Consider the following 14,980-nt stretch of genomic DNA (forward strand, 5'->3'; position numbering starts at 1 on the left):
TTTACCTTCCATATCGGGCATTTGGCCATTTGGGCCTTTTGGCATTTTGGCGTTTTACCATTGCCATTGTAGCGTTTTCAGCATTTTAGCGCCACTGTGTGTGGAACGCATTCACCTTGACAGGTTAACCCCTGTGGATCACATTCAAATATAATCGAATCTAACCTCTTACAACAGCAGCAGCTGTTGACACTACTCATTATGAGTGTGTAGTATGTAGTAAGAGCATTTGCGAAATCCGCGTGGAGACGCATCTGCAAGTTATAAAATGTACAAACAAAGGCCAGCTACACGAGTATGCATATAGATAGAGCCGGGCCGCCTGTGCACGTTTGGCTATATCTATGCCTATGTCCATAAGGCTACCATAAAAGTCTTAATTTAGATTTCCTGAGTACCCGCGAAATCGTTTATGTTTTCATTTGGAAATTCGTCGTAAAAATCTGCTCCGCTCCGGAGCCCTGAGAATCCGCAGTGGTCTCCGTTCTTATCAACACGGCGTGGAGTTAGCCGCGGCTTAATTAAACATTGTTCCAGGAATTAAGCGTGCTTCGCATTTAAATATTAAACACTTGAAGTGTTTGCGAAGTTCTTTAAACACAACGCGAAGCCACTGGCCACAGGATTATTTCGAAAGTCGCGTGTTTGCCTGCCCGCCAACTTGGGATCCACAGATTCACTGGAAACCCAGTGACAGATACTACCACCACCACCGACGACTTCGGCCGACTCACTTCGTCAGCTTTTCAGTTCAGTTCAGTTCAGTTTTCAGTTTTCCTCGAGCGCTCAACCGAGGCGGTTGTCCATCGGTTCGCAGGAGCACATTTGCCGCACTTCGGGGCATCTCAATCATTCGAGTTCGACAACGACCATCCAAAAGCGATTGATCAGCCGCCGGCTCACCTGATCGATAATGTGAACTTGAAATATTATTCAGTGCAATCAGTTCGTCACGCAGCTAAAAATATTTAAAAAATATTTATAAATGTATAAATACGAGTATAAAGAAAAACCAAATGAATTATATCAAATAACGTGCAATGAACGTGAACGAGCGTCTCCTTTAACTGCGTTTGTAGTGCACTTATAAAGTATCCAATTAAATGGGACTCCGGCTCCTCGGACAACAATAACAGTGAAATACCTGCCCGGGGGCAATAAAAATAATAACAGCTTTGTGTCAATAAAACAATGCGAAATGTTTTGATATGAAAGCGGAGGACTGCGCAGGAAAGCGATTGCATTAAGTAAGTAAACAGTGCGACGGGGAGGACCCTTCTTCTGGAGGACCCTCACAGAGGACCCTCTGGGCAGAAAACCCTTCACCTTCGCCCGGTTCCAGGTGTGCTCAAAGGGAGTGGGCGGGAGGTGGTGGGAACCATGGACGATTTGCATAGATCAGCGGAGGAGCTTGAGCCAAGGACCGGGTAATGGATAAATGCTTTCACGCTAAACACCTCGATGGCACTGCCAAATAAAGAGGACAAATAAGTGTCTGACAGTCTCGATAAATAGTGGCTTCTATTGGCTGACTGGGTGTTTTGACGTCAGCGGGAGTCCTTTCGGAGGTGCCACCCATTCTTGACACCCTCCCCCATCCCGCAGCGTTTATTTGCCGAATGCAAATGAAATATTATTGCACATGCACATGCACATTACACATACGCCATGTTGGCCGCAAATTGCAACAAATGTTCAACGGAAGTCGGATGCTGGTGCGGCGTGGGCGGTCGAATGAATTTTGACGGAGCTCAGCATTTTTTCTTGTTTTTTCTGTTTTTTGGTGTGCTCTATATGGTAGAAAAAAAAAAAGGAAAATTACATTCCAAACGCATTCCGAAAAAGTCAGGAAAGTATTTCGCCTGGCCTTGCAATTGTCACACTTGAAGTGCCCTTCTGGCTTTTCCGAAAAATATCTCTTAATAACGCGTATGTGAAATGGTGCTTGGTCGATTAAAGCCGAATAAGGTGAAGGCCAAACAGCTGGCCAAGAGCTGGAAAATGTCTAAAAAAAAAATAGGCAATGATGTGGCAGCATTAAATAAGTAAATGTGTGGACCAGAGCTGCCAAATAGCTCTCTGTCCTTTTTTTCGTTGGCCAAACCAATAAAATATGTTCAAAAAGTTTAATGTTCAAAAATAGGTATAAACTTATATGAAGAAAAAATCAAAATAACGATTTTAATGATACAAAAATTCCAGCAATAATTCAAATTATGATATTTGAATATAAGAACCCATTAGAAGTAAACACAAAAATTATGGAAATGAATTCCAAACCTATTGAGTGAGATTAATAATACAATTAAAGTCTTTCAAGATTGCTGCATTTTTTTTGCGAAAAAACTATCTTGTTTTTTGGTAGCTATAGTTGGCGGCACTGGTGTATACAAAGATTATGCTGCTCCATTGTTTGGGTTGAACTTTTAGTGTGAAATAAATCTTCCATGGACACCAACATCAGTGATACAGATTTATCTAATGCCGGAGATGAGTGCCCCTCTGATTGATGACCCATTCTGCCAAGTGCGGCGGAAATCCATTCACCGATCTTTCAAGTTCAGCCGGCCAAAAAGGATGAACGCTGGCTATCAATTAGAAATTCATAAGTTTTGGTCTTTTCGACAATGTAATTGGATTTGGGGCAACTCAATTTGTTGCCTTTGAAGAAATAGTTTATGCCCCCCGTCTCGATGGGCGAAAGGGTAAAACTCTGAGCTGATTGCCGCCATTGTCATGGAAATGGCACTGAAAATGGAAATGGAAACTGGTCAGGAGCCAAGGAGATTAGGGTGCTCTGCTCGTGCAAACTTGGCAATTGAGTTGCGAATTAGATTATCAATCAAAGTGCCAATAAAAACGCCATTGCTTATCACGGTCAATTGCCGATGGGTTTGCCGCCAAAGAATGTTCCAGCCCCCGATCGCAAAACGATTTCAGTTTTCCTACGTTTGGCTACCACCCGGAATCCCAGTCACATTCTAACGAATGTGAGTTCATAAATCTATTTTCGGTCGAAAGCCCCCTCGAAATATACACATGATTTCCAATGCCACTAATTGAACACTCGAGATTGGAAGTCTATAAGCTATAGGAGACCAGATATCGCTAGACCCCAAGTTGCGGGCGCAAGAAAGAGGACCTTATCTTGTGGGGATGACACATTCTCCATTGAGCTCGATCGATACCTTAACCCTGACAGACAGCCGTGGGCTTTGGCATCGCTTCTAATTAATCAGTTTCACCTTTGAGTACGTCACTCGGCCGGGCCAATATTTACACATCAGCCGGCAGCATAAAAAACTAAAAGTGCCCCTTGCACACCTCGCCACCAAGCCAGAATGCTATCATGTGAGCGATAAGCGCTTTTATGACCATTCCGCGTCAGCATTAAAAGGCTTAAGGAAATGGAAATGGGACAGCAGGAGGGTGGCCGAATTGGTGTACACCCTTACCCAGAACCTAAGCCCCTAATTATTAAGCTATTTCCATAATTAGAAGCAGCCCCTGTTATGTATTCAAAAATAGTTTCAGATTACTAAGCAAAACACTTAGTGTGTGATTTCATATCACAGCAGTTGGAATTTTTCGATTATTTAACAACGTAAATAATTAAACATATTGGCGAATGAAACCGCCTCTTTTCTCCTGCCAAAAAGGTAGAACTACCCCGCAAAACGAGGGTATAATTTAATGTTGCATACCACCCTAATGTTTATACATAAATTAATTAAAAATTAGTTTAAAATTTTGTGGTTCCACGGAATTTATTACGCACTTCCCATTTCCCGTAGATACTTGCAGCCCTTCCCGTGTTATCGTTGAGCTGAAGTCTTAAGCTAATATGCCAGCCTGTCATCATCCCACACAGAGATTTGAATATGCAAATTGTTGTACTGAATGTGAATTATTCCCTTTTTGCGGCAAATGCCTTGGCCTGCGGCTTGATTTTGGTTCCCCATACACAATCCCGTTTCCATTGCCATTGCCATTGCCACTCGGATTGCGTTCCACCGCCAGCTAGTCTATTGCGATATCAGTTTTAATTTGGTTATCGCCCACACACACACACACACACACGCTCACAAGGAGTCGCAATCTGGAGTATATAACGCTCACTATCGCAGCCTAAATAAATAATACTTAATGCCAAATTATAGTCAACAGAAGTGGCAAGAAGTGTCGAACTGCCAGCCCTTGCCATTCGGTCTGCAGTCCCGCACTCAGTCAACAGTCATCCGCGTCGCCGTGCTGTTTATTCCGGCAATATTGCGCCGATACTCCGCCGGAATCACCTACATATAGCACCCGTACATAATTTAATCGGATATCTAATAGAGCGTCGAGTATCAATCTTATCGCCCAGGCGCACGTGTAGCTCTGCCAGTTGTGGAAAAAGTGAAAACAGTGAATGGTGGAAAAGTTTCGGTGATGAATAGTCGAATCCGGCAGACGAATGACTATCGATGGAACGGGTATCTCCTAGATACTTCGTAGCAAGTGTTAAGTGTAAATAGTGCACAGATACACACACACATTGAGGTAAAAGCTACAAACAAATTTTGAGATTCAATATATATTAGGCACATTGAATATTGCTGATGTTTTACGTTTTCAATTAAAGAAAATAAGTCCGTAGCCTAAATTCCTTCTAAAAATGAATAAATTGCTGTATTTATTTATTAATTTAATAAAATTTTCCCAAATGTAGCCATTCCCTTGGCAAATTTATTAGTAATTTCGCCACTTTGTAGTAATAGTACTTACATACTTTGTATATGAATTCCTAATTTTTATATAATGATTATTAGAATGCGCCAGGAATTCTGAAGCTGATGATTTTCTTGAATTTTCTATACTGACTAAAGCGTGAATATGTATATAATAATTTTTAATTTTCTGTTTGAAAATACCTCCACGAATTATTACTAAGTCCCTAAAGTTTGGTACCTAATCCAAAGCAAATAGGGGCATACATTTTAAATTAAATCGAGCCAGTGGGGGTTTCTAAATGATAAGGTAAACTTAATTTGATTTATTGCTCACAGTAGCGCACTTCGGCATTTTCGTTGAAAGCATGACTAACTAAGGGATTAACGCTTATCTACTTAGAAAGTAAAGTATTTAACTGTGTGTCGGTAATGGCAACCGAAGACAAAGGACATCTTAAGAATCTTTTGACACCGTTGACAACTCTCAACGCAAATTACAAATGCTGTGCACTTTTAGCCTTCAGATTGTTGAATCCTTAATTGCAGGCGAATGAATGAAATTGACAATTTCGCCGATTGCAATTGAAACGAGATTGTATTGAATGCTGTGAAATCAATTTAATTTCGGAAATTGTCACTAGGAATAAATCAGATAATGCGTACATGAAAAATTAAAACAAATACAAATAGATTTCAGCATAAAAGGCATATGCAAATGTTTATTGTTTCCTGCTGACTTCGTTTTTATTACTATGCTAAGGACTTTGCTAACTGCCGAACTTTCCTTTAATTGCAGTTCCAACGGACGTGCACACTGGACACCATGACCACAGTTGGGCCGTGTTCCTGCTCCGCCAACTCCTGGGATATGGCAGGATATGGATGGGCCTAGGCGGCCTGCTGCCGGAGATAGCCACTCTCGATTGAGAACCCAACTGGCCGATCCATGGCTGTCAACTTGCAGCTGAATAATTTAAGCGCCATTTATCCATCGCTCATGTATGTGGCCGCCTCCTCCTCCTCTTCCTCCTCCCTGCGGGGATTCGGACTGGGATCGGGAGTGGGAGTGGGTGGTCTGCCGGAAAACATATCCATCGTGTACGAGGATGCGGCCAATGGGACAGGAGGAGGAGGAGGCGGTGGATATCCCAGCGGACCGAACGGTACGGATGCAGTGGCTCTCACTGAACCCGGACCCACGGCACCCGTGACCACATTTAATTACTACAACGAGTCGGCGGCGGCCGCCGAGTGGGCGCACTTCTACGATCTGGTGCTCTCCTGGCAGGGCATTATCCTGATTGCCGTCTTTGCCACCTTCATCGTGGTCACCGTCATCGGGAACACCCTGGTCATACTGGCCATATTGACCACGCGCCGGCTTCGCACCATTACCAACTGCTTTGTGATGAGCCTGGCGGTGGCCGACCTCCTCGTGGGCATCTTCGTCATGCCCCCCGCCGTCGCCGTTCATCTCATAGGTGAGTGTATGAGTGTGAGTGTGCAAGTGTGTGTGTGTGAGTGTGTGGCAGCGCCATTAAGGCATTAGAGTCCTTCCGCGAAAGGAGGCGCCGCTAGCCGGGCTTTTCGCGTGATTACAAGATGAAGATGCCATTCCGGTAAATCCCTCAAAAAATTGCTAACAAAAGCTTGGCGCCCAGAACGAAGCGGGTGCACTGAGAAGAAATCTAATATCCAAGTCTATGTAATTTGTATATCTTAAAGTAAAAATGTAGTAGCAATGGTTCCTGATGGATTTGGAATGAGGTTCTGTTTAGAGCATTGTGTAGGAATTTCTAGGAGGACTAGGATATATATATATCTTTTTCCAAGTGTATCCCAAAGTAGCACGAACAGGAATAGCAGCACGGACACGAACAGGAACTCGAGGAGGAGCTGTGTCAGATGGGGGGCGGGGCAAACGGGGCGTGTATTTATGTAAATGCTCCTAGGTGAAATATGCGAGTATGTATCTCTCTCGCCTTATGGATTTGTATTCTTTGAACTGAAAGAATTTCTTTCATTTTTTGCCTCGGCTCTCATGCAATTTCCTCAGCACAAAATAAAAAAAAAAAAATGGAGGCGAACAGCCGAAAAAGGGGAAAATTCCCGAGCCCAACTTTGTGGAAATACTTTAAAGGCAACGGCATGTCGAAAGTTTGTCATAATCATCCGGACCACTGACAATCCGAATCGGAATGAATTATTCTCGTCAGAAAATAGTTGATCTTTGTTGCTGAACTCTCCTGGAGTTCAATGGAAAATATGCTAATTGGATGAGCCTTGATTTAAACACTTCTTATTTGAACTCACGTAGCTTCTGTCTTCCGGAACATTAAGCTTGTTTTCCAAACTTTCATCCACTAGTTTCTCTCTGTGGAGATACCTTTTGAATCTCGTTCATAATTACTCCTGCCCTCAGGTTTTTTCGAGGCAAACAATTTACCAAGCCCCACATTCAGTTCATTTTTGTCTAAAGTATACGCACATATATCATCAAGTTAGGACGTAATACACCCACACATTCGGGATTTATAGTTTGCTTTTTGGAGCCTTATCATCAAGTTGAAGTTGGGGTAGGCACTAAAAGTGCTGATTTGTGCTAGTTTCTACTCCAATTTTTTAGATAAAAACACACTCTACCACAACTGGTCAAGCATTTCCATAATTAATTAAGTAATACTTGTGTTTTTCTAATTCACTCCTAATTTTGCCTCTAACTGGTTCAATCCGAGTCCTCTGTGGCTCAGCAGATTGCAACCTTACATTGGACCAGACCAACCCAAGTGTGCTGGCCCATAGGCAATATCCGTGTAATGAGCTCCTTGGCTCCTTGACTCCCAGCGCCTTTCACAAAAACAACTTTTCATTTGGCGCTGTGAGACCATTAAGGGGCACTTGATTTAAAAATTAATCGCTTGACAGGCCTCGGACTAGGAGAAAGCACTGTAGGAGCTGGTCCAATGGAGAAATCGGTGCTTTTTCGGTGTAGAATTAAACCACTAACGGGTTGAAGGGGACCTGAAACATTGCCAAAATTTGCCGAGCTGGCCGCTTTAATTGGCCTTAGGTGAGGCATTTGCTGAAAGCCATGGAAAATGTTGCTAATCAAATTGACTTTGGACCGGAATTTTAAGTTGGCCGCCCCCCACTCCGCGCTGCAAAAGGCTGGCGGAAAGTTTTTAATTTGGAATCCTCTTGATTGCAGGCTCGTGGCAACTGGGCTGGGTGCTCTGCGACATTTGGATCTCCCTGGACGTGCTCCTCTGCACGGCCTCCATTCTCAGCCTGTGCGCCATCAGTGTGGACAGGTGAGCAGCATCCTCCGGGAGCACAGGCCTACCCAAAACATATAGTATTCCCCAGTATCGTAAATCTTTGCATCCTTCACGTCCATCCCACAGATATTTGGCCGTGACCAGGCCGCTCACGTACTCCCGTAAACGGCGCTCCAAACGCTTGGCCCTCATCATGATCCTAATCGTCTGGCTGCTCGCGTTGGCCATCACCTGTCCTCCCATGCTGGGATGGTAAGTACACTCGAAGAAAAAATCAATATATAAGGGAATTTCCATAGCCTAGTAGGGGTGTTGTAAGAAGTCTTCCAAGTTGGTCAACAGTCCACAAACTTCATAGATACATCGAATTTTAAACTAAACATCAACTTGCTTTTTGTTATACCGCATCTACTAGCTTTAACAAGAAATTTTGTTCAGTGCGGAAAAATCTCTCTACTTTTGCCTAACTAACTAAAAGGAGAATTAATTAAAGTGCTTTGTTTATATTTAACTTCGTTAGCACAGTCAACAGATTTAACGAGTAATATAATAAATAGCAGAGAATTCAGAAACGTAACCAAGAGAAGTTTAATTTATTTAACTAACAACAATAATTAAAGCTCAATTTGCCTAACTAAAATTAAATCAACAATTTTGTTGAGTGCAGGAAACTGTGCCAAAAGATGCCATTGCATAATTTTGAAGGATCACTTTGGGTATTATTAGCTATTTTTGGTCCATTTTAAGCATTACAAATGTCGCCGAGTGTGAGTGTAAATTAATTAGAATAAATTTCGAGTCCTCCGAGCAGACTGACTGGCGACACCCAGCTGAACAAACGAATATAATTAGCTGGCAATTGTCTGCTGCTCTTGCGACCTCCGACCTGCGACCTCTGACCCCTCTGAGCCCGCAGCTCCGTAGGCAAATAATTGGGAACTTCCTGCATTAGTTGACTAACTTGGTGGCCCATTAAGCGTATCCTGCTCACTTCCATTTCCCGCAGGTACGAGCCAGGACGCAGGGACCTGCGCGAGTGCCGATACAACCAGAACGAGGGCTACGTCATCTTCTCGGCCATGGGCTCCTTCTTCATACCCATGGCAGTCATGATTTATGTGTATGCAAGAATTTCCTGTGTCATTGCATCCCGGCACGACAATATGACCGACATAAGTGTTCACAACAAGGTAAGCTCCGTCGCAGCCATCCGCAACCATGTCCCCATGTCCCCATGTCCGCATGTCCTTCTGTTTGCCTGCAAACATTCGCACGTCTCCCGCCTTCCAAACCCCAAAGCCAACATGGTGCACAAATACGGAATATGGAATAGGAAAACCACGGCAGCTGCAAACAACAAACGCTGGCCCGACCAGCGAAAGTCATCTCTATTGCGAACCACTCCGGCTTAAAGGACACTCCACGTGCGGCACAAGCTGCGGCACGTTTGCCTCATAATTCCCAAATGCCAGGAGCTCACACAGATTTAAATACCATACCCTCGCATCGGGGTATGTGCCAATTTCCGGTCCAGTGTCGCTATAAAACAAGTTTTTCACTTCAACTCTGGCAGCCCATATAGCTGAATTAATGAGTTTTCAACTAACCGTTTTCAAACGAGAGCAGTTTTGCCGCTTTAGAGTTGAATGCTTTTCAAAAATGTTAGTTATGAAATGTTGCAACATTCTTTTAAGCATACTACATACAAGTTTCCATTACCAACTCTAGGGTAATCACTAATTCGACTCTTTTTTAGCATCACTAAATAGCTAACACTAAACTATGCTCGCTTCGAAAATTGCATCTGCATATATACATTTGTATATGTACCTGGTGTGCATTTCAAAAAATAGGCTTAAAATTCACTTAAACTGAATCAAGTCCAGCATACGCATTAAAACCAGTCTGAAATTCAGTTTTATGTTTAGAGAGATTAGCACATCGTGCAGTTGATAGAACAATGGCCTCATGGCCTTAAATCAGCTTAAAGCCACCTGCTTACCAGGATGGTTCCTTTTAAAGTGGATGATGATGCCTACAAGAATGTTTAAAGCTTCGGCTTTTGCTAGCGTGACTTCCGTTTCCGCTTCTTTCATCTCTGCCGCCTTTTTGCCGCCCATTGACTTCATTTTAGTTATTTATCATCGACATTGACTTAACCGCCTTGTGCACTTTGCGTGTCTAGAAATTCAAGCGCTACACGGCAGCGGACGTAGAGAACGAGCTGTCGGAGCAGGAGCAGCACAGCTCGGTGGGCCAGCGCCAGAGACAGGCCACATCGAGGACGTTCTCCAACCAGACGATAGCCAAGGAGCTCCACGACATGATGCTCAGCGACAGCGACAATTGCGCGCCAGTCGGCGCGGGAGGAGCAGTTGGTGGGGGAGGAGGCGGAAGTAGTGCCACTGGCGGCACCCACTGTCAATCCCTGCTGGCTCTGCCCTCCGGCGGAGGAGGTGGCTCCATGGGCTGCGCCAAGAATGGGTGCTACGAACTCACACGACCCTCCTCGCTGAAGCGCGCTTCCACCGCCTCAACGACCATTACCACAATGACGAGTGGCATGGGACCGGGCAGCAGTCTCCTGGATGCGCAGTGGCAGTCCCAGCCGCCGGGCCAAACGGGCCAGGTGCAGACCCACTCCCTATCGCAGCCACCGCGAACACACAGCTTTAGGCATTCGCATGGGGAGCGGGACCGCGAGAGACTGCGGAGCCATCACCACCATCCTCATTATCATCACCAGGCGGGCGTAACCACGACATCGACCAGCGGGAACACCAGTGCCAACACCAACAGTAAATCGCTGTCCAATCGGATTACGTCGCTGAAGAAGGAGAACAAGACCACTCAAACCCTGAGCATTGTGGTGGGTGGCTTCATCGCCTGCTGGCTGCCCTTCTTCATCAACTATCTGATCACCCCGTTCCTGGCCGAGCACCAGGCCAGCCAAATGCTGGCCAAGGCCCTCACCTGGCTGGGTTGGTTCAACAGCGCCATCAATCCCTTCATCTACGCCTTCTACAGCGTCGACTTCCGGGCGGCCTTCTGGCGCCTCACCTGCAAACGCTTCTTCAGCGCCGGCCAGAAGCCGCAGTTCCCCACGAACACCATGTCCATCAGGCGATAGAGTTGGACTGGGCTGGACTCGCCTGGAAACAGAAACACAGAAAACCCCTCAAGCCCTGAACAAATTGCCCGCACATAACATATTATTAACATATTCATTAACTTTAGACGCGTCGGCGGCGAAAAAGGTGTGGTCCCTAATTGCACCCACAGTCCATGTGTAATTGTTCTCCAGTTTCTCGTATAGTTTATTTCATCGTCAGGGTTTGCTTCCGATTCTGGATCATTTTGCCACTTAGGAGACGAACCTCGCCCACCAGCAATTCCACTGCTTTCAGTTGACCTTTCAGAAATGCCAAGGCATTACATTTTCAAACCGTCTATAGGGAAGCTTCTTAACTCAGAAACTCAACCGATAAAGTATAAAAGATTTTTATGAAATATCTTTGTTGACTCAGAACACAAAGAATATCTCTTATTTGTAGACATAAAAGGTTTTTATTATATATACTTCCAAATTTTCCTAAGCTTTGAGATAAACATTTCCATTGCTGCTAAAATTTATGGAAATAATATAGATAAAAGGTTGACGACCACAATCTACCTAACTCATAAATGCCATGAAAATCTTTTTATGATCCAAATTTTTTTGCTAGTCAAATTCTATCGAAGTTAGTGACTCATTCGCTTTAAAACCTTTTAGTAGAATAATATAATAATAATAAAATTTCGACTTAGTGAAGCTTGACTGTACAAAGATGGCAATACGTGTATGTATGCGACTGCAGGCAAGGATTTCAAGGTATTTTTGCATGCAGAACCCGTGGAAAATGTGATACGCAGCACGTATCGATTTAGTAATTTCCGCGCGACTTTTCCGCTCAGCGGGCGGCGCCTCTAAAATGGCAACATTTTCCTTGGATGTTGCTTTTTGCCGGGCCGTCAAGACAACTTGGACTTGGCCAGTGGCACAGACAGCGCAGATGGATGGGAAAACTTGTTTGTATGGCTCACCGAAATTGCGGCCATTCCTCGAGCTCTAAAATTCAGCCGCATGCTTTTGGGTAGGTTACCAGTTTTGGTGGTGACCCCGAACCACTTCCGCATTCCCTTTTGGCGCTTTATGATGCAGCTAGCTGGTCCCCATCGTACTTAAGTGCAGGCATATATATCATATATATCACTAAATATCACAGTATATCATATCAACTGATATCAGGACATCATAAAGAATATGGCCCAGAGATACGAGTTGATTGATTTACATGGAGGAGGTACTGAAATCGGTGGAATATCTGGGGGCTGGGGATCAAGTTGAGAATTAGCTTTAATCAGCTTTATCGGAATACCAGTTAAAAACAGTTACTGTGATTTAGTTTATAGTTGAAGTTGAAGCTGAAACTTCAAGAGTTTTCCTTTAGTCTTAACAACATTAAGTGTGCGCTTTGCGTGTGTGATTAAGTAAGTGAAAGTGAGTATGTGTGAATGGGTTGTAATGTATTATATAATTTAAGGCATAATTTATTCAGGCCATCAGCAGCTTAGCCAACACCCTAAGTAGGACTAATCTTCGTGTTGTACCAAGCAATCTACTTTTCGAACTCCATCCATTGCCGGCGGCGGTGTGAAGTCATAAACGCAATCAAGCAATGCTACGCCTACGACATAGAGATTAAGTCAGACGAAACTCTCATCAGCATGCCATCCTTCTTCCTGAATCCTTCTGAATATCTGATTTCCGGAATATCAGCTCACATCACGTCAAGCCTAACAAGTCAAAACAGATGCTCCGCTCCGGGTGAGATGGCTTCCGTCCCGTCCAAGGTGTGGAGCAAGCTCGGCGGATGGAGCTCATCATCATCGCACGCCCACCAATCATATTGCATATCGCATACTCGTATATCTCATATCGTCTCATTCCGGCTGATATCACAGACATAATCCGCATAATCTGCATACAAATATATGTATATTTATTAATAGTTGTGTGTGTACGAACAGCAAGTTTTTGGAAACGAACAAATAAATAGACAATTCGAAAAGACAAAACTCTCCCAAAAAGAGCTAGAGATTGGTTTTTGTATCATTTAAACTCGGTTTAAGCTCTCGCCCTCCGCTTAAAGGTGCCGGAATGGGAAGGACCCTCTAGTCCTGCGAACAATGGTTAGTGCGGGTAACGTGAATTATTGATCAGTCTCAAAATTGAATTCGCAACTGCAGATACACTGTACTATACGCCCCAGCTCCTCATATGTGCACATATGTGTGTGTACTGCTTGTCTGTATTTATATTTAACCAGGACGAATTCAATGGAAAACCCCGGAAAAAGGAGCCAAGGGGAACCGAGAGCAAAGTTGTGTTTTGTGCGCAAAATAACCATAAATACGAACACCGCCATCCCGTCATGAATATTTCATTGTAGCTACAGCCAGCCAGCAAGTCCCCCCATTCCCAGCCCAGAAATCCGCATCCATCCCGCGGGGAGGAGATTCAGTTGAGGAGCCTCCAAATGGAGTTTTAAGACTCTAATTGAGCCCGAGCCCGAGACCGAGCCTGGAACTTGGCTAACATTAATTGATCGACTGAGTCGAGGCCCCCAAAAATTCAATTGGGCTGCAGAGTGGGCGGCACTTGAGGAGACTCATTGGAGCGGTTGGCCCAACTTGGCCAGAAAACAACTTGACGAGGCAAACAAAGGAAGCCGAAATAAAACGAAAGTTCATTCGAAAAACATTTGCGGGGGGCATTTGTCATGAGAGTTTCGCCAACTTTGCCTGTCCCAAGCACTTGTTAAATGTTAAATGCTCGAAAATATCGATGTATTGTTTTTGTCCCTTTGTTGTTCATAACCCAGAAATTGCTGCGATGACATAACCGAAAATCTCGCGGCAGCAAAACAACATTAGCCCAAAGGACCCTGTCGGCAGGCGTCTGAAAATAGGATGTCGGCATGGCTGTCAACTTCATCCCGAGCTCCACCTCTACTTTTTGCCTTATTTTTGCCACCTGAAACAACGGCCATTTAATTTAACACATTACGCGATATCAGCCAACAAAGCGATGGAAAATGGTAAGGTTTCCCAGCAAAAAAAGAAAGGGAATAAAAATACACAGTGAATACAGTGTTCTGCCTGAGCTATACCCTTTAATCAGCGTTATAAATGCCAGTTATGACTGAGAGGTTCATTAAGGAAGCAACTTGGCGTTGAGTAACATTTAAAGTTATTTATGTTGCTCATAATTGTGCTTAATAGGTTTTGGTTAGCTACATTGCAGCTTCTTATAAGCTATGGTCATAAAGTTAATGCTAAAACAATTTTTAACCGCTACCCTATAATCACAAAAATTGAATATAAGCATCAAATTCAAAGAAATATTAATGCTAGAAGTATATAGATCAAAATTTATGAAGCACAGAACATACATATATGCATTTTCATAACATAAGAAGTAGTTTTAAAGTAAGAGCAACTAAAACAAAGCTTAATGAATTAGAATTGTGTATGGTAATTGAATAAATATAAACTTAATATACTGTATGTATATTATGTTGCAAATTCATGTACATAAATATTCAGAGTGATATCTGGTACTTGGGATCCCAAAAACTTTCTTATCCCTGTTTTGTACGCCTCCGGAGTACAACATACCCCTTGTTTGCGACGAGTACCGGCTATAAAAAGCCAAATTTACGGAGCGGCGTACGGAGCACAGGCTTTCCAGGTTTTCAGGCCGTTGACAGGGGGCATTAAGGACGACCGTTTCCGCTGAGCTCGACTCGAAAGTGAAATGTGACAGCGAAATGTGTTGCAATTCATTAGAGAGTGGGTGGCTGGCTCCTCCGCTTCCTGCGCCAATCCTGCCCCATCTCCGTCCATTCCCCGCCCATCGCCGACCATCCCGTCATGCTTTTATATTAG

The 14,980-nt window shown here is 43.9% G+C and overlaps 1 protein-coding gene across 2 annotated transcripts; it reads left to right on the forward strand.

Annotated features, from left to right (window-relative positions):
- The first annotated feature begins 829 nt into the window (after positions 1-829).
- Positions 830-13,080, forward strand: LOC117145397 (octopamine receptor). Of its 2 annotated transcripts, none has more exons than XM_033311033.1 (6): positions 830-1,247; positions 5,509-6,193; positions 7,921-8,023; positions 8,117-8,242; positions 8,997-9,180; positions 10,176-13,080. In XM_033311033.1, the coding sequence occupies exons 2-6, from the start codon at positions 5,659-5,661 to the stop codon at positions 11,118-11,120; spliced, it is 1,893 nt and encodes a 630-aa protein (XP_033166924.1). In that variant the 5' UTR covers positions 830-1,247; positions 5,509-5,658; the 3' UTR covers positions 11,121-13,080. The 2 variants fall into 2 exon arrangements, with proteins under 2 accessions (XP_033166924.1, XP_033166923.1); XM_033311032.1 differs by lacking the exon at positions 830-1,247 and adding an exon at positions 4,484-4,542 and having other exon boundaries at positions 10,176-11,120.
- The last annotated feature ends 1,900 nt before the right edge of the window (positions 13,081-14,980 follow it).

The sequence above is a fragment of the Drosophila mauritiana genome, chromosome 3R, assembly GCF_004382145.1.
Source record: "Drosophila mauritiana strain mau12 chromosome 3R, ASM438214v1, whole genome shotgun sequence".
Taxonomy (NCBI): Eukaryota; Metazoa; Arthropoda; class Insecta; order Diptera; family Drosophilidae; genus Drosophila; species Drosophila mauritiana.

Coding starts and splice junctions, on each gene's coding strand:
- LOC117145397 (XM_033311033.1), top strand. CDS start 5,659: ATGGCTGTCAACTTGCAGCTGAATAATTTAAGCGCCATTTATCCATCG. Junction 6,194..7,920: donor CGTCGCCGTTCATCTCATAG/GTGAGTGTATGA, acceptor TCTTGATTGCAG/GCTCGTGGCAACTGGGCTGG. Junction 8,024..8,116: donor TGCGCCATCAGTGTGGACAG/GTGAGCAGCATC, acceptor TCCATCCCACAG/ATATTTGGCCGTGACCAGGC.